General features: G+C 60.6%; 1 protein-coding gene across 19 annotated transcripts in view; it reads left to right on the top strand.

Moving 5' to 3' along the window:
- ABLIM2 (actin binding LIM protein family member 2) overlaps positions 1–24,635 on the top strand; it is a 142,283-nt gene that overhangs the window by 102,611 nt on the left and 15,037 nt on the right. For 6 of the 19 annotated variants that reach the window (XR_008421873.1, XR_008421872.1, XR_008421869.1 and 3 more), the window contains 4 exons: positions 6,247–6,299; positions 7,027–7,165; positions 18,668–18,729; positions 23,625–23,679. Coding sequence is in view for 3 of the 19 variants with exons in the window: in XM_053901735.1 (XP_053757710.1) it covers positions 5,092–5,211; positions 6,247–6,299; positions 7,024–7,165; positions 23,625–23,679 (370 nt within the window). In the remaining 16 variants the exon portion in view is untranslated. Of the gene's footprint in view, positions 1–5,091; positions 5,212–6,246; positions 6,300–7,023; positions 7,299–18,667; positions 18,730–23,624; positions 23,680–24,635 lie in introns of those variants that run through there. The other 13 variants (XR_008421864.1, XR_008421862.1, XR_008421863.1 and 10 more) reach the window with 5 other exon arrangements.

The raw sequence follows: 24,635 nt of genomic DNA, 5'->3' as shown, positions 1-24,635 counted from the left end.
AATGTTACATGTGTTCGCTAGCAGGCTCCCCGGAGCCTCTTCTCAAATCGCTACAGAGGGTGCCCCTGAGTAAGGGCGCCTCTGTGTGTCGTAAGGCCGAGGCTGACACGCGTCGCTGGGCTCGGGGAGGGTGTTCACAACCGAGAGCGGGTTTCCATGAAAACTGCTTCGCTTTTTTAAAAAAATTTACTTAATGTTTATTTATTTCGGGAGGGAGACAGAGCATAAGCAGGGGAGGGGCACAGAGAGAGAGGGAGACACAGAATCCGAAGCAGGCTCCAGGCTCCGAGCTGTCAGCACAGGGCCCGACGCGGGGCTCGAACTCACGGACCGCGAGATCACGACCTGAGCCGAAGTCGGACGCCCAACCGACTGAGCCCCCCAGGCGCCCCAACACTGTTTCGCTCTGAGTGAAGCAGCCAGATTGGCTTTAACCAAGGTGGTGGGGGACAAAGGCTTCTTGGACCACAGCCCAACCCAGCCTGATTTTTGGGAAACATAACAAACCAGATTTAGTCATTTATTCCTGCGTTTTAGGAATTTCTGACGATAGAATTAATAGCTAGTTTTCAGGTAAAGAGATTGTTGCCTCAACAGATAGGGGCTGGGGACGTCTAGCAGCGAGGGGGTCCCCTCAGCCCCCAGTTTCTCTCTCTAAGCGAGGGGACTGCCCGCCTCCGCTCCACCGGAGTCTGCCCGCCTGGGACAGGTGCACAGGCAGCACGTGGCTAGAGCCATGGAGCAGGAAGCAGAAGGCTCAAGGTCTCCCCTCTGTTTCTTGACGGAATTGCTGGGCGATTTGGGCATGTTGCTTCACCATCCTGAGCCTCTGTTTCCTCATCTGCAAAATGGGACCGAGCCCTCTGCCCCGCCCTTTCCACAGGCCGGTTCTGAGACCAGATGGAATAATGAATGTGGAAATGCATTATAAACCGTGACGTGCTGTGCACGTGACGGGGAGATGGGAAGAGGAATTCTCACGTTTACAGTTCTTGTCTAGATGCGCCCAGAGAAAACAGCCACGTCCCGTGTTGACCACTGCATCACTGTGAGACAGAATCCTGTAAGAGTGTGCTTTCTGTGACTTACTGGTAAATCAGTGCTCTGACCGTACAGACAACAAGGTTCTTACTCTTTCCTTGATTGCAGTAGGCCCCGTGCTTTGCGCCTGCACGTGTCTCCTCTTCCCAAGAAGGAAGAGAATGGATTCCACTCTCAGGTGCCGAGAGGGCAGTGACTTTCAGACCGTGGCCTCTCAGCCGGGGAAGCTTGGAGCACAGATCTCCCAGAGGGATCAGAGAGGGGTGGGCTAGTTAGACGCCAGGGCTCGTAGAGATTGTCCAGACCAGCCCCCTCTTGTTACCAGCGGGGAGCCTGAGGCCCAGCCGAGGGAAGGAGCCGTCGCGTTAAGTGCCGTCTTCACATCACGGCACCCGTGTTCGAGCCTGCGTGGAAAGCGGCTTCTGTTCTGTTCTTGGCCCACAAGTGGGATTCACAGACTTGGCCTTTTATTAACCTCAAACATGTAATTAACGCACGAGGTAGAGGAGGGACCCGCTCCTTAGAAAGCGGAAGAGGCCGTAAATCAGATAATGAACCTGCTCGACGACATCTGAAAGCCAGTTCGGAGACAGAGGACTTCCGACATTAAGTCCTTTGATTAGATCGCCCAAGGGAGACATTTGATTTTTACTGTTACCAGCGATAATCCTGGTGCTGTTGTTTTTAAACTGGATGCGAAGGCCCCTCCTACCCAAAAGCGAGTGAATTCCAATATAACTGAGCCCCGAGCCATGACTGAAGCCCATTGATTTCGGGCATCTGGCATGTCGAGTCTTTTATGAAGGAAGCTCTGTGGAGTACCTCCTGTCCACCGGGCATTGGCCACATTCCGGGGATACACACGAATGAAGTCTCTCCCTTTGTGCACGTACATGGGCTGTGAATGGAGGGGTCAGCATGTGGCGTGCACTGTCCTTGACCAGGCTTCCTTACGTAGCGCTCGGCAAATGATGGTTGTGTTAGGATACGTTTGGTTTTGAACATATTTGAGATGTTTGGGTTACAAGATTTCCCCCATCCAGGTGAGCACATCCTGTAGAAGTATGTGCGTGTGAGAGTGTGTGTGTGTGTGTGTGTGTGAGTGTGGGCATGTGTTGTGAGTGTGTGTGAGTGCGTGTGTGTGCACCTCCCCCCCCCACTATGTTGAGCAAAGTGACCACCCATCATCTCGCAGGAGAGAGGAGTGTAGTTCAGGTTTAAGAAGCCATTCTTTGACTCTCCACCTGTCTTGGGACCCTCTGGGTGATGATGTTAAGTTACTGGACCATTTAACTACTTTAAGATAACATATCTATTTAACTACTTTAAGATGATATATCCAACCAGTTTAAAAAGCATAGTTTTTTTAAAATTTTCTGTTTGAGTTTATTTATTTTGAGAGAGACAGAGATAGCATGAGTGGGGGAGGGGCAGGGAGAGAGGGAGACGGAGAGGATCCCAGGCAGGCTCCGCACCGCCAGCGCAGAACCCGATGCGGGGCTTGAACTCACGAAACCGCGAGATCGTGACCTGAGCTGAAACCAAGAGTCGGACGCTTAACCGACTGAGCCACCCAGGCGCCCCTAAAAATCAGTTTTTAATCAATGCGTTTACTTTTCAATTCCCTGTTTCCAACCCATAAAAGGTTTTTGTCGTGGTTGTTTTTAATTAGCATCCCGCTTTTCTGGGGCTCGCGTCCCATTCCTGTTTTGGGGGAAGCGAGCCTCCAGCCTACCGGCTGAGGACGAGGCCGGTTAGCGCCCCATCGGCCGCCGTGAATGCATCCCTGCTCTGCACAGGCGCTCCATCGCTGTCAGTGCCTTTCCTGTTGGCCACTCTGAGGGGGGCACTGAGCCTGGGGACGAGAAGTGGCCGCTCTGTGGCCCAGCTGGTGCTCACCCCCAGGTCTGCCTGACCCCCGACCTCCAGCCCCCGACCTTTCTGCTCTCGTACAGCATTTAGGGCCCGACGGTATATTCTTGTACTGTATTTGTTCCAGCTCTGCTTGGTTGTGATTTAACGGCTTTAAAACAAAAATAGTAAGAAGAAAGGAAGCAAAAGGGAGTGAATGGAAAATAGGAAACAGTGGGGGGACAGGCCAGGCCAGGACGAGAAAAGCCCTTTCCTGCACAGTCAGGGACAGACGCGGAGCAGGGCCAGCCGCGGGACGCTGAGTGCAGGCAGGACCAGGGCGCTGTGCTGGGGAGCCCGGTGACCTTGGTGAGGCAGGCACGGCTCCGGCCTCGGCCGCTCCCCGTCCCCGCCTGAGAGTGGGCTCCAGGCTGCTCTGCCATCGAGCTTTGACGCGAGGCGCAGAGCGGAGCTTTCCGGTGGTGGATGCCCCGGGTGGGGCAAAGCTGTGCTAGGTTTCAGACTGCTCCAAATGAATTCCAGAGGAAAACAGAACACGTTCCCCGCCCCCCCCCCCCCACCTCCCAGGAAGCCGAGTGTCCAGACGCAGGCACGGGACTTGCATTTTCCCAAACGCTGTCTCATTTGTAAGCCAGCAGAGCTCTCGGCCGGCGGCCGTGGGAGTCGAAGTCCCTGCCCAGGAGCCCTGCACCTGCAGCCGCCCCACTGGCGAAGGAAGGGTGCTCGCTCCATCCTCCCGCCCGGGCCAGACAGCAGACGTGGCCCCGTGGGGCATGCACGCTATTCCTCTGGTCCCTGGTGTGAAACGGGAAGCGATCGCTTCTCATGTGTGTCTCTGGGATTCCTTTGTGGTGAGGTTGAGCCTCGTCTTGGGGGTTTGGGGAACGTGTCTTGGGATGAGAGGAACGAGAAGGCAGGTGGGCTGTGGGTCCAGAAAGAAACTCGGAAGCCTGCCACCCTCCTGGGGATGCCTCCGACGGAGGGTCCCCGGGGCTGTCCCAGGAGGGCTCCTCACGGCAGACGCATCCCAGGCTCGGAGGGAACTGCCTGGTGTCTTAGGACAGACACAACCCGATTTCCTGGCCGTCTTCTGCCCACACTGTGAGACACCCTGCTGCCAGTCGGCCTCAAAGCTGGCCTCTTGTTTTCTCCTGATTTTTCCAGACCTCTCCCAGCGTGTTACCGCATCCACATACGTTATCTCACACATCCTTGCAACTTGAGGGTGGGCGTCACTTGCCCGCTTTACAGATCAGGAAACTGAGGCTCGGGGTTGTTAAGGAAGCAGGCCACAAATTATACAAAGTTCTGGGTTTCCTGTATTTTCCTCCCCCTGCTTCCGCATCTTAGAATCTGTCGTGTGTGTCTCCGGCTGGCACACTTCGCCTTTGGAAAGCCCCTGGTGTGAGCCTGGCTCTAAGCTGTGCACGCGCATGTGGCAGAGACTCGGCAGAGAAAGTTGCTAAATCCCGGCGGGATTCTTCCTCGTCGGGTGGTGGGGCCATGTTTTGAACCCCGAGGTCGCTCTGCAGCCGGCACATGTGCGGCCCAACCTGTCACCCACGGCTGTGTGACCTCCTCAGACCCAAGATGGCCTCTGGTCCCTGTGGCCTGAACTCCAAGGGCTAGGATTTCACGTCCCAAAGAGCCCCTTGGCTTTTTTTTTTTTTTTTACACTCGCAAATTACCCCCACTGTGGGGTAATTTGGGGGCCCCCGAGGGCTCGTGAGGGGTGCGCTCACTGACTCACCCGTGAACCCAGCCCTGGAGGCCTTCTCTGGGCTGGGCGATGGCTGTGCTCCCAGGGCTCCAAGTAGCCACTAGCCTGATTGTCCCCAGGGCTTGCTGGGCCACTGGCTGCCAGGAGTCTTGGCTGATGTTCGGCCAGACCCTCGGGGCTCTGCTACCCAGCGAAGGCCGTTGTCTGGGCAACGGGCGAGCCCTGGCTGGTGGGCATGCGTCTGCCTCGGTTCCCTGCCCCCTGCTCTCTGCCCGTCACGGTGCTTGTCACGCAAGCTGGCTGTAAATTGGCCTCCAGGAGTGGAGAGAGCAGGGTTTTCATTTTCATGCTGGAAAATCACTGTCTCTCCTGGAAGAAGGAGAAACAGGTGGCCGTCAGGAGTAATGAGATGTCAGCGTATCCAGAACGGTCTTCAATTGTGACCTTATCTTGTCAAGGTCCTGTAGCCCAATCCCCAATTTCCAAGCTCTCGGGCCTGATGTCAGTCTTGTCCTTGGTGGTGCACAAGGCAGGGTGCTCCAAAAGGCTAGAAGGTCCAAGCCCTCCGTGGGCTGCAGGTAAGAAGCCCACCCCTGGCATGTCCTTCCCGTGGCCTCGGTCCCCGTGGAGGGTGGGGAAGGACCCTGGGGTTCTCCTTTCATCGCCCGTGCATGGGGGTCCGTGTTCTTGTATGGGAAGTCCCGAGTCAGATCCTGAGAACTGTCGGGATGCCCTTGTACGATTTGCTTGATCAGACGTCCTTGGAGGTGATGTCAGCCCAGCTGGGTGACAACCCCCACCCCCACCGAGAAAAAAAAAAAAAAAGCCCAGTGGAGAATACAGACTCCTTCCTCCTCAGCTCCAAATAGCTCTCTTGGTAGGCACACTGCTGCTAAGTGGACTTTCGCTTGCTCGAGTCCGCTGAGGTCGCCTCTGGCTGTATGTCGTACCTCCTTTCCTGCTCTTCGAGGACCTTCTCCAGGGGCAGAACTCACTGACTGCTGTGTGCTCTGCGGGAGGCAGGAAGCGAGGGGGGCAGACAGAGGGAGGACTTTGGAGACAGACCATCTGGGTTCAAACGTCAGCCTCTGCCACCCCCCATCCATGGTCTTGAGCAAGGCCATCATGTCTCTGAGCCTCAGTCTCCCGATCTGTGAAAGGGGTTGCATGGGCATGAGCGGTAGTGCCTTACCGGCTGAGTCGGACACAGTAGGCGCTGGTTGGCCAAAACCTCCTCTTACTTTATGTTAAACTGGGAAAGCAGAGAATGCGTTCTTCCAAAGGCCAAGCGGCCGCATCGGAAAACACGGCTCGATCTCTCTGTTGTGTGTGGAGGGCGGGGAATTGGCTGGAGTTTTAAGAGCTCATCACTGTGCACACCGCTCTTGGTTTTAAGAATCGTCACACGTGAGGGCGCGTGGCCGCTGCCCACGGTGTCCCCGCGGGAGCCTTCTCCAGCGTGTCCTGTCCCCCAGCCCCGAAAAGGCACTCGTAGTGTTGACCTTGGCTTGATCACCCTCTGTCTCTGAGCACACTGTGGAGCGGGAATGCTGTGGCGGGGAGGCGCGGCCTAGATGCTGCATTACCCTGACAGGCCGCCTCTTCCCTTCCAGCCGTGAGGCGACCGGACGGAGAGGACGGCAGTTTCGAGCAGGATAACAGGAAGGTAATACGGGGGCAGGTCTGGTTTAAGGCCACCCTGCCCGGAGGGAGCCTGGTTTCGTGGGGATTCTCCAGCGGAAACCTCAGGTCCCCTCGCTGACATTCTGCTCCTGGTTGGGTCCCACGAGGCTGTGCGCCCCAGGGGCCAGATTTACGAGGTGCCCCCCGCCCCCAGCCTCCTCCTCACACGCAGGAGTAGCTCGTCTCCTGCCGAAGTCCCCCTTAGGTGCCCGTGTCACCTTCCTGGTTCTATAACTGAGCAGATGTCCGAAAGTAAAGGAAAATACGTCAGCGTGTGTTCTGGGGGCATCTGGGTGATTGCTCGAGATCGGGCTTGGCGGAGTGCTCCGTAAAGGGTCCGAGGGTAAATATTTAGGGCTTGGGGGCCGTGCCGTCTCTGGTGCGGCTCCTTTGCTGTGAAAACAGCCAGGGGTGGAGCGTGGAGTCACGGGCACGGCCACGTCCCGCAACGTGTCAACTACGAAAGCAGGCTGCGGGCAGGGTTTGGCCCCCGGGCCGAGTTTCCCCGGCCGCCCCCGCCTGGAGAGCCAGGGCCCTTGTCGCCAAGGGAGGGAGGCGTGTGTGGAGAGAGCCCACACCTGGCTCCCCGCCCCCCATGCACCGCCGTGAGAAGCCCTGACCTGCTCGAACCCATTTTCTCATCTGTAAAATGGGGCAGTGCCATAGCCGATGACCTGGAAATTCACGTGACTTGTTTTTTCTCTCAGCAGAAGACCAGCTGGCTGATTCTCAAGGGGGACGCAGACACTAGGACTAATTCTCCAGACCTAGACAGCCAGTCTTTGTCCCTCAGTAGCGGGACCGATAGAGACCCTCTCCAAACAATGCAAGGGGACAACTTTTACTCACGTGAGTGGTTCTTTTGAGCAAAGAGCTGTACGTGTGGCTTGAGAGGCCTCACAGCAAAGGGGCCCCGCAGCCTGGAACCCGTCCCCCCAGATCCAAGCCTTGCTCATTAAAAAAAATACATAAGAGCAAACCAGGTGGGAGTGAGGACCCTTTTCTGTTTGAGTTTCCCTCGGACATCGTCAGCTGGCGAGCTGCCAGCGGGCATGCTGGCTTGTCTCCTGGAACATTCCGGAGCCGGCCAGAGCCCAGAAAGCCAAATGGGGCTCCCGGGCTCTTTGGCAAAGAAGGCGTCTCGGGCCGCCAGGCTGCAAGCTGAGGGCCTGTTTCCCAGAGCAGACGTAAGCATGGTCCAGGCAGGGGAGTCCAGACTGGGAGTCAATGACAGGGCACTGCCACCCGGTGCTGGTCCTGAGCAGAGATCCGGGGACTGGGGGCTTCCCGTCCCCAGGGAGCACAGATGACGACTGTCTGGCTCTGGGGGCCGTGAGGGCTGGATTAGGAGTGGTTTTCAGATGTAGGGCGAGGCTCCACACGGTATTCTAGAGGCTGTGAGTTCCCGGGGAAACCACGGCCAGCTACAGGGGGATGCCCCCGGGAGGTCTGGACGTGGTCTTCGGGCCCCAGAGGGGCCGTGGGTGGTGCCCGGTGGGTGAGCGTGAGGTGGAGCGCGAACGCGAAGGATGAGGACGGGCGTGAGAAGGCAGAGAGCGCAGAGGATGCCGGCCGGGCCGCTCCTTCGTCGCGGGGCCTCTGTGCCACCCACCTGCCTGGCCGGGCGGGTAGAGACCAGAGGAGGGGACACGCACGCACAGCCAGCGCTCTGCCTGGCCCATAGTAGGTGCTCAGCGAACAGACCGTCATTGTCATCCTCACCTCCATGACTGAGCCGTAACGGGGCTGACAAATGAAAGCCTTCGCGGGCAGGGGAGGGGTGGAGAAGGCCGGGCATCGCCGATGGTTGAAAAAGAGGCCCAAGCACAGCAAAGACGCACCGTTTTGTGGATGAGTTTCGTAAGCAGACATCTGTGAGCCCACCCCAGCCCCGCCTTGCGCCTCCGGCCCTGCCTGGGGTGCAGACTTCTAAATGTGGGGATCTCTGGGCCGGCGCAAAGGGTGGTTGTCACCGCGGGAAGGCCACACCAAAGCAGTCCCCCAGAGTGACCCGTCCACCACGGGGGCACCCCTCCCGGCTGCCCGTACCGCCCGCAGGCAGGGTGCAGGCCCGGGGCCGGTCCCAGCACGACCCACCGACCGGGCAGCCGCAGTCCATCCCCCAGCCCGTCTCTCCTCCAGGCACCCGGCGCCCCGGGTGGCTCAGGACTGACACCCGGGCCCCCGGCCGTTGCTGCTTTGTGTTCCCTTGTTCCTCACGGCAGCTGTTTTGGAAGGCGGTGCCTCCAGCCGCCCTCCTGTGCCCGGATGTCCTGGCGTTCCCGGCGAGGCCCAGGAGCTCTCAGGAAGCCAGTGTCTGGGGACGTCAGGGTGGCCCTTTCCAGCCTTCCGCCCTCTGCTTGCTTGGCGGGGCTCGGCCCCTCGCCTCCCGCTGACCCAGGGATCCCCTCTTAGGCTCGCAGGCCACCCGCGGGAGGAGGGGCACCACGCGGGGAGAAGCCGAGGCGGGAGACGGGCTGCCGGTGGGGACCTCCTCGTGCCGCCCACCTGCCGTGTGCCCCACGCATGCTGCCTTCGCCCCGGGAGCGGCGTGAGCTCGCCTGTACCTGCTGCAACCAGGTGCCCCGGGTGTCCCAGAGGTGGAGGACCCCGGCTAGGCCCGAGGCTGTGTGTGCTGATTTGATCGGCCAATCACACACCTGCAAGGTCTTGTTTCGGCCCCGCCCCCACTGTTGCCGCCCCATCACTGGGGCACAGGCGACCACAGATTGGGGGAGGGGGGTGCTGGTGCTTCTCATCCGGGCACACCTGGCCTGCAGGAATCACCATCCACTGGGGAGGTTCCTCCAAAGTGCATACAACGTGTGTGTGTGTGTGTGTGTGTGTGTGTGTGGCCTTCCCTTTACCGATGCTTGCTTGTGGCAATCACCATGGTTCTGTCATTCCTTCACTTTCTACGGTGTCCCGATGTCGGCTCCTCTGAGCAGGAAGCCCACTGTGCTATCACACGTGTCCTGAAGACACTGCCTTGTTTACCGATGTGCATGGACCCGGGCTGCTGGCCATGCCCACATCGAGCGTGCCTTGCCAGCTGCCAGGCGATTGAGAAATTCGGGCGGGGTGGGCAGCACCCAGAATCCGAGGGCCAGGTCCCCTCTTTGCCCGGGGCTCCTTGGACTATCCCCGAGCAGCTCCCAACGTGAGTGCGTCGACACCGGTCCCATCGGGAAATGACTGTTCTTGAACAAAGCAGTCGCACACGGCAAGGCACGCCCAGCCGCGTCCCTGGGACACCCATCTGTAGCGCGCCCAAGGAAGGTAGGATTGTGACACTCAACACAGTGGGCGCTCAATAAATGTTTGTTGAATTGAGATGCATTAAATTCAACGGGTATTTATTGAGCACCCACTCTGTGCCAGACGCTGTGTGGGGCGCGAAGGGGGGCACCGAGAAGACGAGAGCGGCCCCCCCCCCCCCCGGAGAAGCATACGGGGCGCGAGAGAGGCGGAGACGCCGGCGGGAGCGAGCACACGGGCACCCCGCCGCCACCCACCGGGGGCCTCCGAGGGCCGACGGGGAGGGGGCACGGCTCATGCCACCCATGACACCATCGGCACATCTCACCTGGGGCTGAGCTCACCATTCAGTGCTTCATCCATCCCTCCACCAAACATTTATTGAGCACCTACCATGTGCAGGGCATGGTGCTAGGCAGCGGATGGGTGGAGGGGAGTGTGGCGCAGGGAAGCAGATGACTGAGGCGCAGTGACAGAGCAGCGCGGGCCCCCCTCCTTTGTGGCAGCGGCTCTCCGCTCGCACCGTCACCCCCTCTGAAGAGGGTCTCGTTGAAATATTTTATGAGAGACTGCTTTTATTTTCCTTTATCCTGCACCCAGGGTCCTATCTGGACCGTGCCTTTGGTACGTTGTGGCACCAGTGAAGCTGACTTTTGCACAGGGAAGGGTGGCACGGAGCGCTTGTTAGAAGCAGAGGGTCTTGAGCCCCCAGAAGAACACGAGGCGACGCGAGCCCCCTTCCGCAGCCTGGACCCTGCGGACGGGCCTGCTGCCTGCCCTGGGTCCCACGTTCCGAGCCCCTGAGGTTCTGCCTTCTCCTCTGAGGTCCCCCATGACGCCCTCTGCGTGGTCAGGGGGGTGTCGGCATAAGACAAAGCCCCAGCCGGCTGGAGACCCCACCCGGAGGACTCAGGGACCCCTAGAAAGACCCCAGCGCTTCTGAAGGAACAGGCCCTTCCTCAGGCCCCAGCACACGTGAGGGATGGAGAAGGGGCCGGGAGGGGGGCGGGGGGGAAGCTCTGCTTTGGAAACTGAGGCAGCACAGATGGTGGTCCCTGTGGCTTTGGCTTTTGCATCCCCTTCTGTGTGTCCCTCCCTGTGGAGTCCCGTGTTTGATGGGACGCGCTGGTCTTTGCCCGGGGTCCTGGTGTGGGGCCTGGCCGCGGTCGCCTCCCTGGGTCCCTCCCAGCGCCCACGGGCACGGGGGTTAGGAGACAGGGCTCTGCGGCAGCTTGCTACCGGCCTGAGGTTTGGTCAGAGATGGCCTTTCTCCCGTCCCCTGTCACTCCTCCAGAGTTGCAGGATGGCAACAATTGCTCCCACGTGTCCCAGTCCACGACTGAAAGAAAGAGACCCCGATTCACCGTCGGCCGGTCTCATGACAGCATCTGGTTCACGTGGGCCCCGCGGCCCCCGGGGGTGGCTCCACAAACCTCAGGACTGAAGAACGACGTCAGGGCTGTTTCCTCCCTCACGACGGGCCAGACAAGGCCCAGGGGGAGGGCGCCACCCTCCCGACCTTCGGCAGATACCTTCCCGAGCACCTTCCGTATTCAGGCCCCGCCGTGGGTGCTGGGGGTAGAGCAGAGGCCCGAAGAGATGACACCCTGGCCCGAGGAGCCCAGCTGCTCGTGGGGTGGGGGCTCAGGAGCAGAGTTAGAAACTAAGTTCCATCAATGCCGTGCAGGTAAGGAGGCCAGGAGGTGCTGGGGACAGTCTTCAGTACGGCGGCCGGGGAAGGGAGACCATATCTGAGCGAGACTCGAGGGGGTACAGGCTCGAACCAAGTGGACACTTAGAGGAAGCCTGGCAGGCTTGTGGGTGGCAAGGGGGCCCGTGTGGTAGGGGTGAGGGCTGCGATGCGCGGGGTCATGGGGGACTTGGTCACCCGGGGACGACTCCAGCCTGGCGTCCAAATGGAGCTGTGGTCCTGGAGGGTTCCCGGCAGAGCCCTGACCTCGTCGGGCCTGACTGGGGGCACAAAAGAGCATATGAGGTCATTGCCATCTTCCAGGTTGGGGGACAGTTACTGGGAGGGTGTCCTGTGGGTGTGCGTTCCTAGCAGAGGGTTCCTTTGGGGAAGGTGTCCTGGGGGAAGGGTGTGTTCCTGGGGGAGAGTGTCCGGGGACAGGGTGTCCTATGGGGAGGGTGTCTTGGGGGGGGTTTCCCTGGGGGGGGCATCCTGGGGGATTGTCCTAGGGGAGAGGGTCCTGGGGGGTGCTAGGGGGGTGTCCCCGGGGGGTGTTCTAAGCACACGCGGCGTGTAGAAACGAGCTGAGGTGAGAAGCGGGGTGGCCATTTGGGAAACAGGAGGCCAGTGGAGTGGCAGGGGAGGGACCAGCCGGGACCGAGCTGGTCTGTTGTGGTGCCAGGAAGCCTCTCTGTCTGCTGAGGAACGGTCCAGCAGTGCAGGGGTGCGGGCAGGGGGACGAGGCAGTCCTTTCTACGTATGGAAAACCAGGACGGACGGGCAGCTTCACAGAGGGTAGAATGGAGGCTGCCAGGCCAGGAAACGAGGGATTGGGGTGTCCACGGAAGCAGCGGGGAGCCCCTTGAGTGGTCTGAATGGCAGGACCCTGTGTGAGCAGGTAAGGCTCGTGTGGCCGGGGGGACAGAATCAGGAGTGACGTGGGATAGATGGAGGTGCCTTTCTTCAGAGACAGGGAAAGAACCAGGTGGTTCTGGGAGGAGCCCATCGAGCCGGAAGCCTGAACATCCAGGCCCAGCTGGAGGCGGGCGGACGGGCTGGGGGCTCAGGAGACGTGTGAGCTGAGTCCCCGAGGGTCCTCAGCTCCCGGAGGCGAGTGGGTAGCCTGAGGCCCAGGACTTTCCGCAGACGTGTGCCTGATAGACCCGTGTTCCTGAGATCGCAGTACGTTCTCCAAAGGGTCTGAGGCCCAAATAAGGTGTGGTCCTCTGGGTTTACTCCCAGCTCCCTCTGGGCCCTTCTCCTGTTTCTCGTCTCTGCTGAATCCTGGAGGAAAGGGGAGAGAAAGAGCGGGCGGGCGGGCAAGGCGCCGTGTTGGGGCACAAGGAGACCCGGATGAGCCACTACGGATGGAGACAGCCACGGCTAGGGGACTGGGCCACGGAAGCCAGGGGCGGGGGGGGGGGGGGTTGGCCACCTGATCAGCAGGTGGTCAGCTCAGCTGGCGTGGAGGCTGCTGGGGGGGGGGGGCGTGGCCAGCCGCGTCTTTCTGCAAGACCGTGGCCTCCAGCTGCATGGACAGATCGCTCTCTTTCTCTGCTCACGTCCAGTCCCTAGAAAGAGCAGTGGACCCGCCAGATGTCACGGAGGGGACCCTGACCCAGAAAACCCTGTTGGCCCCTCATCGCTAGAGACCACCCCAGCTGCGAGAGTGGGGCACCCCGGGGCAAAGCCCACCGCCCTTTGATGGGGGTTGGCTGGGGACTCTTTGCTTTTAGCCAGATCCCCTGTGTAACCGCTTCCCAGCAGGCCTGCCCTCTGGGACCGGGCGGGGTGCGGCGTCTGAGTGGTGGGCAGGGGCATAAGCCGAAGGCAGTGCCGTGTTCCTGGGAAGGAGCCGATGTCTCAGGTCACACCTCTCGGGGCTTCCTTTGCTCCCCTCCGAATCTGCCTTGGGGTCTTGAGACACCCCCACCCAGCTGGAAGCTGGCTCCCCTCCCCCATCCCAGGCCGGGAGCACTTGATCAATGACCGTCTGTGTCCTTTCTCCCCCGGGGACGGGGACGGTTAGCGCCCGGGGAGCGCCCGCTTCTCAGTGCTCGGCAGTGCTGTGCGCTGGGCTTCGGGGACCAGCCCCTCCTCTCTTCGTGGGACACAGGATTGCTTCTGGTGGGGGTGGGGCATGACAGTGGCTGCCGCTGATACAGGCAGCAATGGCGTCCACGAGGTCACAGGACGGGCCGGCAGGGAGTGCTAGATCTGGTGCTGGTCCACTCGGACGTGAATCCCAGCTCGTCACTTGCCTTGTGACTTTGGCACAAAAGCAAACTTGTCTGCTTTGAAAATGGCCTCGTCGATGGGGATGATCCGGTCGTCCTGGGAGGAAGCACCTGGGCTTTGGGGGCTGACGTGTGGGCACCCGGCATCCCGCGACCTGAGCCTTGGGGGACGTCTCGGCAGAGCGCGGTCAAGTCCGCGGCCCGGGTCGCGGTGAGCCTTCCGCGGCCCCCTCTCGCCGGCTTCTGAAGCCTGGAGCTTGGACCGTCTTCGGGCCTCCTATTCACGGTCAATCGGGGCGGAAGGCAGTTCCAGCCGGTGCAGGACCCAAACCTGTGCAGGGCCACACAGCCGCAAAGTCACGGAGCCACGCGTCAGTGGAAAACCCGTTGTGGTTCTGGCAGAGCTGACAAAGGTCTGCCCAGGGAAGCGCCTTACTGGTCGGTTTGCTCCGAGAATGCCTGGAGGCTGTGATGCTCTCAGCTGCTCTCCAGCTGCATCGGGACCAGCCACCCCCCCCTCCGAGATCCTCCCCTTGAGGATACTCCAACCGGTCGGAAGCCAGCCCAGAAGAGGCCCAGACCCGAGGAGACCGGGGCCCTGAGAGCGGTCCCACAGGATGCCAGGGGCAAGGCTGACACCGGTGGGCTTCTGAGAGGAGGTGGCAGGGGAGCCCGTTTGGCGAGGACTCGGGGACCGGTGGGTGTCCAGCACCAGCAGAGGTGATGAGACTGACGACGACCCAGCTGCCGCCTCGTCCCAGGGGCAGTAGACCTGCCTTCTCTCAAGTACACACAGCGGGCACTCTTCTGGCCACCCAGTGTCATGTGACAGGCAGGTGCCTGAAAATCCCCACCCCACCCCACCCCCCCCCCCCCCCGCCCTGCAGAAGCCACACCAAGCAGAACTTCTGGAGTGGAAGGGATCACTGGATCCTGAAGCCGGAAGTCCCGGGCTCTTGCCGTGCCCTCGCTGTGAGCAGACCTTGACCTTTAGGGGTCATTTGTTCTCACTAGGCTCCCGCTTCCTCACCCGTAAAGGGGAGCCATATGTAATGGGAAGGCTTATGAGGGTCAGGTAAAGTCTCTGAATGTGTGTGGGGACTTTTTAAACTGGTGGCTCTCAACCCTAGCTGCACATGGGGTCCCTGGGACCTCTAAAATCCACTGATGGCTGGTCCCAGCCCCAGAGAGACCAAGTTTGACGGGTCTGCATGGCAGCCTGGGGGGGAGAGAGTGGACCCTCCCCTGCTATCCCTGCTGGTCCCCACTACGTATAGCCAAACCCCACCCCCCCCCGAAACAATACAGCAGACAGATCACAGAACTCTCAAGGGTGGAAAGAGGAGGTGGGCTGGACCCCAGGACTCAAGGGAAAACACGGGACCCACGTCTCCCACCTCCCATGAAGTGGCACCAGGGGCCAGGTAGACGTCTTGCTCCCCTGACCACGCCAGCAGATGTGAAGCGGGAGGCCTGCTGGCTCCTGGCAGCCTGGAGGGTGGGCCTGGGAGGCCCTCTCCACCACGGCTGGCATCTCCCACCCCCACCTCGGGGCACAGAGCCACCAGGGAAGCGCATCTCGCCCCCGCAGGCAGTGCCGACGGGCACCGGCTGGACTCGGCCGGTCGCCAGGGCCCTTTGACAAATGTTCTGAAAACCGGCTTGTCCTCGAAGCCGCATCCCCCACAAACCCCATCTGCCAAACCCAACCAGGTGGCAGCGGCCTCAGTGGGGGGTTTTCCTGGGACCCGGCGTCCTCGTCCTCCGACGCAAAGTCTCAGATGTCTGGGAAATGATAGAGGACTACCCCAAGAGCCATGAAGATAACAATTTGGGTAAAAACAAGCAACAAACACGACGTGGAGAAGGACTGGATGTTGGGGCGCCTGGTGGCTCAGTCCATCGATCTTCTGACTTCGGCTCACGTCATGACCTCACGGTTCGCAAGGTTGAGCCCCGTGTTGGGCTTTCTGCTGTCAGCACGGAGCCTGCTTTGGATCCTCTGTCCCCCTCTCTCTGCACCTTCCTGCTCGCTCGCTCTCTTTCTCTCTCTCACTCACACACACACATAAATATTTAAAAAAGGAACTGGATGTTGGGGTTCCCAGACAAGGACCTTGAGTGCCAGCAATCAGAAGAACACTTCAACAAGCAAGCACAGATACTCCGGAAACAACCAAAAATTTAAAAAAGAGCCAAACGGGAACGATAGAAATGAAAAAGAAAATAATCAAAATTTAAAAATCATCGTGTGGATTCGATAACACAGCAGCAGAACATGACAGCGGAAAGCTAGTGGTCCCGTAGATGGAACAGCAGAAGGGACCCGGTCGGCACAACAGAGAGAAAACAGCAGGAAATAAACGAACGGGGCCTCGGAGACCTGCGGGGCAATATTTGTAGCATTGGAGTCCCAGAAAGAGAGAAGACAGTGGGTTTGAAAAAGTACTCAAGGATGTGGCCGAACACTTACCAGATGTGGCAAAAGACATAAACCCACAGGTTCCAGAAACTGCGTGAACCCCAAGTGGGATGAGCCCAAGGTAATTCACTCCAGAACCCATCACAATTGAACTTCTAAAATCTAAAGACAGAGGGTCGAAAATCCTGAAAGCAGCCGAGACAGAAGACAGACTCCCTGTAGGGAAACGCCGGTCTGGAGGCAAGCATTTCTCATCAGAAACCACGGGGGCCGAAAGAAAGTTGCTAACAGAAGATAGACTCCCTGTAGGGAAACGCCGGTCTGGAGGCAAGCATTTCTCATCAGAAACCACGGGGGCCGAAAGAAAGTTGCTAGTCCGCGTGAATTCCATATTGGGGGAGCACATCCTTCGGGAATGAACGGGAAATGCAGAAATTCTCAAAGGAAAAGTAAGAAGTTTTCACCAGCAGACGTTCTTTCAAGAATTGTGGGCGGAAGTGGTCCAGGCAGAAAGGAAATGCTAAGAGAGCGTTGGAGCTTCTGAACAGAAAGCCCATCAGAACAGGCAAAAGATGGGGCAAACGTGATTGGCTATTCTTTTCATGAGTGTCTGAAATCCTGTTTGAATCCCGGTGAAGCGAAATTTCTCACGTTATCGGATATGGACGCTCAAGGTAGGTGGAAGAAATAGCTGTGACAAGTGTCACTAAAAAGGAGAACAGGATGGCCTCTGGGGAGTAGGGTCTCTGCACAAGAAGCAGTAAAAAACAGAGGCTGGCACGTGGCGGTCTGAACAGGGGACATTGTAACAGCCGTCCATGTGACGGCAGTGCCTCCAGGTGACGGCTGGAGGTGAGGGCATTGCTGTTCTTGAGGCCCTAAAGCCGTGCTTCCCGAACCGTAGTGCCCGTCACGACGCCCCGGAGGGCTGGTGAAAACCCAGCTCACGGGACCGCAGCCCTGGATTCTGATGCAGGAGGTCGGGGGCGGGGCCTGAGAACTTGCCTTTCTCACCAGTTCTAGGTAAGCCGATGCCGCTGGTCAGGGACCCCACTTTGAGAACCACTGCCCCGGCATCTTCGGCTGATGAGGGCCTCCTGTGTCTCGGTGGAGGGTCCCTCAGATCCTCGACCGGACAGCCCCACGTCCCCAAGTGTGCCTGGCTCTGTGCGTAAATTAGGAGGGACCCCAGGACTGTGAGTCGGGAGGCCTCATTTGCATCACGGGGCTGGGCGCCCTCGGGCAGCCCCCCACCCCCCCTCTCCCCACCTCCGCGATCTCTGAGCCTCGATTCGCCTTCTGTAGAATGGGAAGCTAGTTGAGGACCTGGAGGAGGCCTGAGAGAGGCTGGGAGGAAGAGGGACGGCAAGAGTGGGGCTGGCCCCTCGCCCCTCACCCCACTTCTGTCTCCCCTTCCTCCTGTTTTGTGTGTAAAATCTCGCGTGGCGAGAGGGCGCCTTTGCTCAAGGAAGCTTGAGAACCCTGCCCTCGATGTGGCAAAAGGCCCTTTCCGACCCGCATCCAGGGCCTTCCCACGGGCCACCCGGGAGCAAACACGTCCCCAAGACCGGTTCCCCAGCTGAGGCATCGCCTACAGGCTTGCCTGTGTCCACGTGCATGCAGAATGTCTGCTTTGTCCTCACAGACTCGGCGAGGACTCCCAGAGACGAGGGCATCTGGATAAGCGTCCTTTGCTCAGAGCAGGGCCGTCCTGGAGTGGGTGGGTGGGCAGTTCTGCGCGCGGCACCCAGCTCATCCGAGGCCCTGTCCTCCGCCCTTGGGCCGGCGTGCACACGGCCTTGTGGACACAGAGACGTGCTCCGCCCCCCGCCGGGCCCAGCAGCCTGGAGGCTCCCGGGGTACGTTGCTGCCTGGGCTGCTGGGTCCCGGCCCGGTGCTGGGAGCCAGGACCCCCGGGTGGAGCAGACGTGGTCCCTGAGCGTTAAGGGCCCGCAGGGACCGGGGACAAGCCTCCTGAAGGTGCTCCCCCAGAGTGGGGGTGGCCCGGCTCTGCCACCCGTCCTCGCCTTCAGGACGCATCCCACACTCCCCTCTCGGCCAGAAGGACGTCGCAGAGAGCCTCCGTGCTGCCCTCGCCGGGCACGTGCTGCAGGGGCGTAACTGGGAGATCTCAGACCCCGGGGCCCTCGCGGGGCAGCCGGGGCCGTGAGCCATGGAGGTGGAGCAGGTGTGGGGGTCCCACGGTCTCAGGCCAGCCCTTTTCTGCTTCAAGAGAAGCTGGACATGAGGCTTTTAATGGGACCCCCCCACAACTGCAAACAGCTTAAGGTCTTTTAAAAAATAAAATAGTTTTCCTGCCACCTTCTGCTGGTGGCAGGCCTCCGTGTGCGGCCTCTGGGACAGGAGGGCACAGCCCTACCCTGCACAGGGGTCCTGACTCTGCCCCCAGCTCGCCGGGTCCACCAGGCAAGGAGCGCGGCCTGGGGGACCGGTGGCACCAAGGCCTGAGGCCGTCAGAGAACACAGGTGCCCACCGGGACCAGGGCTGGGCCCCAGGGTGTTCCTGGGGTCCTAGGCGGGCTCAGGGACATCACGCCCTTGCTGGCTTCCTCCTCAGTCAGCGCCCTGGAGACAGAGGCCACGACTGAGGCGGGTGGGGCGTGACCTTCAGGGGCCTTTCTGGGTGTCACCACCCAGCCCCGCCGGCCGGGGCTGAGCCTTTCCTCCCCTGCCTGGCCGAGCCTGCGTGCGTGCGTGACAGAGCTGTGCTGTGTCTGTTTCAGGATCCCCCTATTCCAAATCTGACCCTCTCCCAGGACACGGAAAGAATGGCCTGGACCACCGGGTAGGTACTCGACCCCTCCCTGGCTCGCGGTGCACTAACCGTCACCCGCCGTGAGCCTGAGCGCGGGGCCCACACGGCCAGAAGGAGGGGCCCGGGGACCCCGCTCGCCCACCACCTCTTGCCTGCTGTCCCCAGGGGCCCTGCTGTCCCCCCTGCAGACCAGGGCCAGACCAGAACTGGGACACCCCCCTCCCCTCTGAACCCGGCCCCCGGCTCCCAAGGAGACCTCAGTGTGTGGGGACAGGGGGAGACAGGGGCCACCCAGAGTATTCAGATCCTCTGAGGCCCCTCCTGGCCCACGTCCTTCTTCTGTGACCCAGAGCCTATTAAGGACCTTAAAGGGTCGGCTGGCTCACGAGCAACGTGAACCGAGGACCTACGTCCATTCCTGGGGTGTCGTGACCATCAGGACCGTCACCGCTCGTGGTGTCATTAGCATCTGTGACTGTTATCCCCGTTATCATCCCTAATGGTGCCGCTTCCACCTGTGATCATTATCGGCTCCCACACCGTGTCCTTGGCTTCTCTGGCCGCCCCCCAGCTAAAGGCTGGTTTGACCTCCTCGTCCGGTTTTCCCAGTCTTGGGACATGGGAACGTGAGCCCGGGTAGTTTGGCACCTGCCTTGTCCCCACGGGAGGTCTGGGCTCATTTTTGTTGCTGTTTCTGTGGCTTCACTAGTCCCCAGTGAGGACTGGGGTGGGGCAGGTGTGATGGAACCAGAGCCCCCCCCCCGCCCCCCCGGCAATAGCCCCAGGAGACCCGCGGTCGGGCAGCCTCTGTTGTCTGAGGACGTTTGTCTAAAACCGAGGCAAGTCGTTCCGCAAGAGAAGCCGCTCAGAAGTCACCCCCTGTGATACCCTGCAGTGGTCTTGGCAGTAAGTGCATAATGCTGGGGACAGCCTCCCCCGGTCCCCCAGGGCAGACCTCACATCCAGGGTCCCAGACTCTGCCGGGACGATCCAAGAACAGGGATGCCTCGGGCGTTTTCTCCGCCTTCTCTGTCCTCCTCAGGCTCTGGCCCACCTGCTGCTGTGTCTGTCCTGGGCCCAGGCACCTCTGCATGGTTTGACTCTAGCGAACCCCCTCTTGCCACTAACCGCACCCGCGTTCTGGAAGGGGCCAAGTCAGGGCGCACGCATGCGGCATGCTTCCCTGAATTTCCTTCTAAGGATTTCTCCAGCCTTTATCCTCAGTGGACGGCGGGGAGGGCACGGGGTGGGCGGGAGATGTAAACCCTCGGGCTCGGGGTTAGGCGTCCTGAAGGTGGTGGGGAAACCATCCCAGAACGTTCTCCGCACACGTGGAACAGCTCTTGTGTGGCTCGGGGGCCTACGAGGGCGGTGGTCACAGGCTAGGCCATGCCAAGGTGCCCCACCCCCCCAGCCAAGTCCTGGGACTTGCCCTCGTTAAGAGAGGAATTCTCCGCACTCTGGTCTTGCTTCATCGGTGCCTGGGCCGTGCATCCTCTGGGGAGATGCCCTCCTTGGTACATGCTGGAATGACCCGGATTGATGCCCCAGCACCTGCAGAGAAGGCTGTGGCGTCACACGCCCACCCCACCCCCCAAAAGAGCTGGGAACGGCTGATCCAGACACCCCAGCATGGATGCAATGTTCGTTCCCTCTCCTAGAGCTAGTGAGAGCAGGGGCTCCAAAGCACAGGTGCACTCAGACCAAAAACCCATGACCGCCAACCACAAGGGAGCAGAGGAGAAAAGTATGGAAGAAATTACGTACCAGGATTATACAAGAAACAGAAGAGCCTGGTATGAGCAAAACTGCTGAAGCTTAGCTCTGAGCTTCCTAGCGGCCAGGGCAAAGAGGCAAACGGGACTGGCTGTGTAGTTCTCATCTGGCGGGAAGAAGGAACTCAAGTTCATCAGGGGGAGACGGAGGTTTCTAGTTCTTGCTCTGAGAGGGATTTGTCACAAGGGGTCACCACCCCGTGTCCCAAGGCTCATTAAAATACCCTGATAAGCAGCCTGCCACAAAGCCTACCTGTGGTAGCTGGTCACCTCCGTGGAAGGACCAGGGCAGTGGCCACTGGTGGCCATTCCTGTGGCTGGCAGCGTGGCTCCCACTGTGCCGCCTGGTCTGCTATTAGGAGAACGACCGCCGGCCACCTGATGGCAACGAGGAGCGTAACTGAATTCTCCGACTAGAAGGCAGAGGCTGTCACGTTGTAGTAACAGCAGGCAGAGGGGACGCTAGTTTGTGAGGACACCCGGTGTCAGGCAGCTATTGCCTTCGTACGTGAAAATGCCCTGAGCCACCCGGCAGTGCCGGAGACCCGGATAGAATACAGGGCGGCAGGCGATTGGAACATGGCTTTTGAGATCAGACGTGTGGATCCGTCGAACCAAAAAGGCACGGGAAGCGAACGGCACAAGCGAACAGTGCGGACGGCAAGCAGCCTAGGGGGTCTATGGGGGAAAGCGTGTCTTTCGAATCAGGCTTCCACGTGTCCATCAAGCGTGTGCCAAAACGTCTGTGTACAAGGAAAACCTCGGCGAAGAAGTCTCAGGTTTTCCAGCCGTGACCCTGGAAAGCACACGTACCGCGGTCAGCCCTCGGTTGGCCCCCAGCTCTGCCACCGGTTCCGGGCGCGTTTTCGGGCCACCCGCTCGCATTTCCTGAGGCTCTCCTTCCTGGTCTTTGAAAACACCACCCTTGCCTCTCAAGGGCGTCGTGAGGACCCGCGACCGTTCAAGCAGGTGGCGTCTTCTCCTCCGTGCGTTCCACGGCACGGTTCCCACAGGGAGTCGTCATCAAGGCAGAAGCCCCCTGCCCTTTCTTGCTCCCACACGGGTGGCTGTTGACACGTACCGACAGGAGCCTCAGCCGGAAAATAACGGTGACCGGCCACCGTTCCTTTCCTACTGCTACCAGTTGCGGTCTGATGTTTGAGAAGTGAAAGACGTGGGTTGAAACGGTCGCAGTTCTGTGGATTCGCTGTAGGACCTCGGGCTCGTTGCTTGACCTCTCTGAGCCTCGTCCATAACGTGACGTGATGGTACCCGTCTCCCGGGTTGGCGGCAAAGATTGTGGGATGTATCTGGAGGGCGGCTGGCACACGGAGACTCCAGCCAGCGGGAGGGGTTACTAACTGGTTGCCTTTAAATTCCCTGGGGCCTCTGTTGAGACCCGTAGGGGGATCAGCCAGGGACGTGCCTATTGGCATCGCGTTCCCGGGGCTCCCCTGGCCACCCCGTCTCTGGAGGAGTAACCACGAGACTCCCTCGCACCAGGGAGGTCTTGAAGATCTCAGACGCTTGGAGGACCACGGGGAGACCGCTCTTCCCCTGCTGTGGACTGATCCGCGGCCCCCGGCCCTCCACCCCTCTCTCCTGGGAGTCTCTGTCTGGTCTCAGAGCCTGGCAGACCACAGGGCGCTTTTGCTGCTGAGAAAGGGGGCTCTAACTGCCCAGGTCGGCGGCGGGGGCCTGTGATGCAGGGCAGTGGGCACTAGGGGGAGGCATTTCTCTTCCGCACCACAGGCCAGCCGGGCGAAGGCAAGGGACGCAGGTTTGCCTTGCGTTATGCGGGAAGAGGTTCCCCAGCCAGACAGGCGCCCCCTGGGGGTGCTTCCTGGTGTCCTGAGAAAACGTCTCAGGAAAAACCCCCAAGGAGAACTATTCTGTGATGGTCGTAAAAGGGAGTGGAGGCGAACGCACCTGGCTCAGGGTCGTGAGGCCAGTGAGGCACCTGCCCAAAGGCTCGGTCATCAAAGTAAATAATGGTCCAATGCGATGCCTTCTTTTTTTTTTTTAAATAGTGATTGATCACAGATGTTATTTATTTGTTTGTTTGTTTATTGAGAGAGCGCCTGCAGGGGAGGGGCAGAGAGAGAGAGAATCCCAAGCAGGCTCCGGTCTGTTAGCGCTAGGGCCTGACACGGGGCTCGAACCCGCGAACCACTCCCGTCACGACCCGAGCTGAGATCAAGAGGCAGAGGCTCGACCGAGCGAGCCATCCAGGCGCCCCTGATGCAGTGCCTTTTAAAATCCAAATGAATTCGTGGTGAACAAAACGCCAACCGTTTCCACGGAGACTGGCCCCAGGCCCCCACTCGTGCCCGCCTGACTCACCACCCCTGTTTCCCCTGTTGGGCTGCAGGACCGTGGGCTGGGGGCTCTCCGGGCTGGTCTCTGCCCCCACACTCCCCGGGACTGCGCCTGCCCCTCGACCGCCACTTGCCCGCGGCAGGAAGCGGCACCGAAGGCGCTCTCCCCGTGGCGCAGTCCGGGGCGAAGCGGTCACCTTGAAGGTCAACCCCTGCACCCAATTCCGGAAGCGCCGGCCGCGAGCGCCCAGCCCGTGTCAGACCCCGTGTAGGCGCTGGGCCTGAGGAAGCGGTGTCCTTCGAGCGGCTCAGCCCGACTGGCGGGGCTCACACCAGGCGCAGGAGGCGGGGGTAGAGATTCAGGGGCTCGGCACCCACTTTGCGGGCCCGGGCCCTCCTCAGCCGTTGCAGGATGAGTTTTTCAGGTGGGCTTGCGGGGTCGTGATGCACCGAAATGCCAGCTTGCCGATGAATGCCGCGAAGCAGGGAGGGCGGCCCGTGTTTTCCGAATGTCACCACCTGAGTGCCCCACGCAGGGCTCCGTCCAGGGGCTGTGCCGGCCCGGCACGCGGGAGCGCTGGGGCCCTCGGGGTCCGGTCTCCGCGCTGTGCGGGGCCCAGAGAGCAGGTGCGCGGGCACGGCTTGAAGGGCGGCAGGAGAGCCGGGCCAGGCAGGGTCCGCGCAGGCCTGGAAGGGGCGGGAGGACCTTCTGGAGCCGTGGCACCGGGGGCTCCTGGCTGCCCGCCCTCCTCCCACCTGGGCCAGCACCACCAAGGCGCGGCCACCCGCCCCTACAACCTGCCTCCTGCCGCCCTCTCTCTTTCTCTTCCAGAACGCCAATCTGGCCCCTTGTGGAGCAGACCCGGATGCCAGCTGGGGCACGCGAGGTACAAGACGCGGGGACCCCCGTGGGTCCCTGGCTGGGGCAGGGGTCACTTACACGGTTCCATGAGTGTCATCCTGACCCGGGCCCCTCCAGGGCCAGCTGGCAAAAGGCTCTGAGCATCGTGCGGTGGGCGGATCAGGGAGGGCGCGTGTCCACGCAAGGAGCACTTTACCTCCATTCTCAGGTTACCGAAGGTGCTCCCCTGGCTCGTAGTGCTCCCGCTCCTACTTGAGGGGCTCCCCTCGCTCCTGGTGCTCCCTCTCCTGCTCCCCTGGTTCTCTTCTCTCCCACCTCAGATGCCCCGCTCCCCTACCTCAGGCCCTCCCTTCTCTGCATCCTTGAGAACAGCCGACCCTGTCCTGATATGTTTGTCTCTCTGGTCCCTTGGGGAGAGAGATCTGTGTTGGACTAACCCTCCTGTACCAGCACCGAGGACAAGCCAAACACCCACTGGCAAATTTCGGGGCAGTAAGGGAGGAAGTCACAGCAAAAAGCCTCTGGGGTCTGAGCCGGATGGATTCGGGTCACCTCCTGCCTCCCACCCTTGCTGGCTGTGTGGCCTCCTGGCATTCAAACCTGGGAGGCTGCTGTTCCTGGAGTGACCCTGTTCATATGGCAGGTGCCTGACCGGGGGCTCTGCTAAGTTGGAGCCCATCCCGCGCAGGGCCATGCCGCTCACCCCTGTCACCCCAAGAAAGACAGGGAGCGTGCCCTCAGGGGGGGGTTCACAACAGACAGAGGAGCGATGGGGTGTCACAGCCGGCCCCCCCCCCACGTGGCTCTCCAAGCTCCCGGGCTCAGAGCTGGCATGTCAGGATGTCGCATGGCATGCCGGGAAATTTGGGGACCGTCCCCTGTCACCCAGGCCCTTGTCGGGGCCTCCCTCCCAAGACCAGCTTGTGACCCAGGTCTGCTTTCTGTGGGTTCTGCATGGTCCCCGAGGCCCTCCCATCCATA

This window comes from Panthera pardus, unplaced genomic scaffold (assembly GCF_024362965.1).
Source record: "Panthera pardus isolate Hobbes unplaced genomic scaffold, ASM2436296v1 HiC_scaffold_13, whole genome shotgun sequence".
NCBI classification, from domain to species: domain Eukaryota; kingdom Metazoa; phylum Chordata; class Mammalia; order Carnivora; family Felidae; genus Panthera; species Panthera pardus.
Note: the sequence above shows the minus strand (reverse complement) of the source record. Positions and strands in the feature narration are given on the sequence as shown.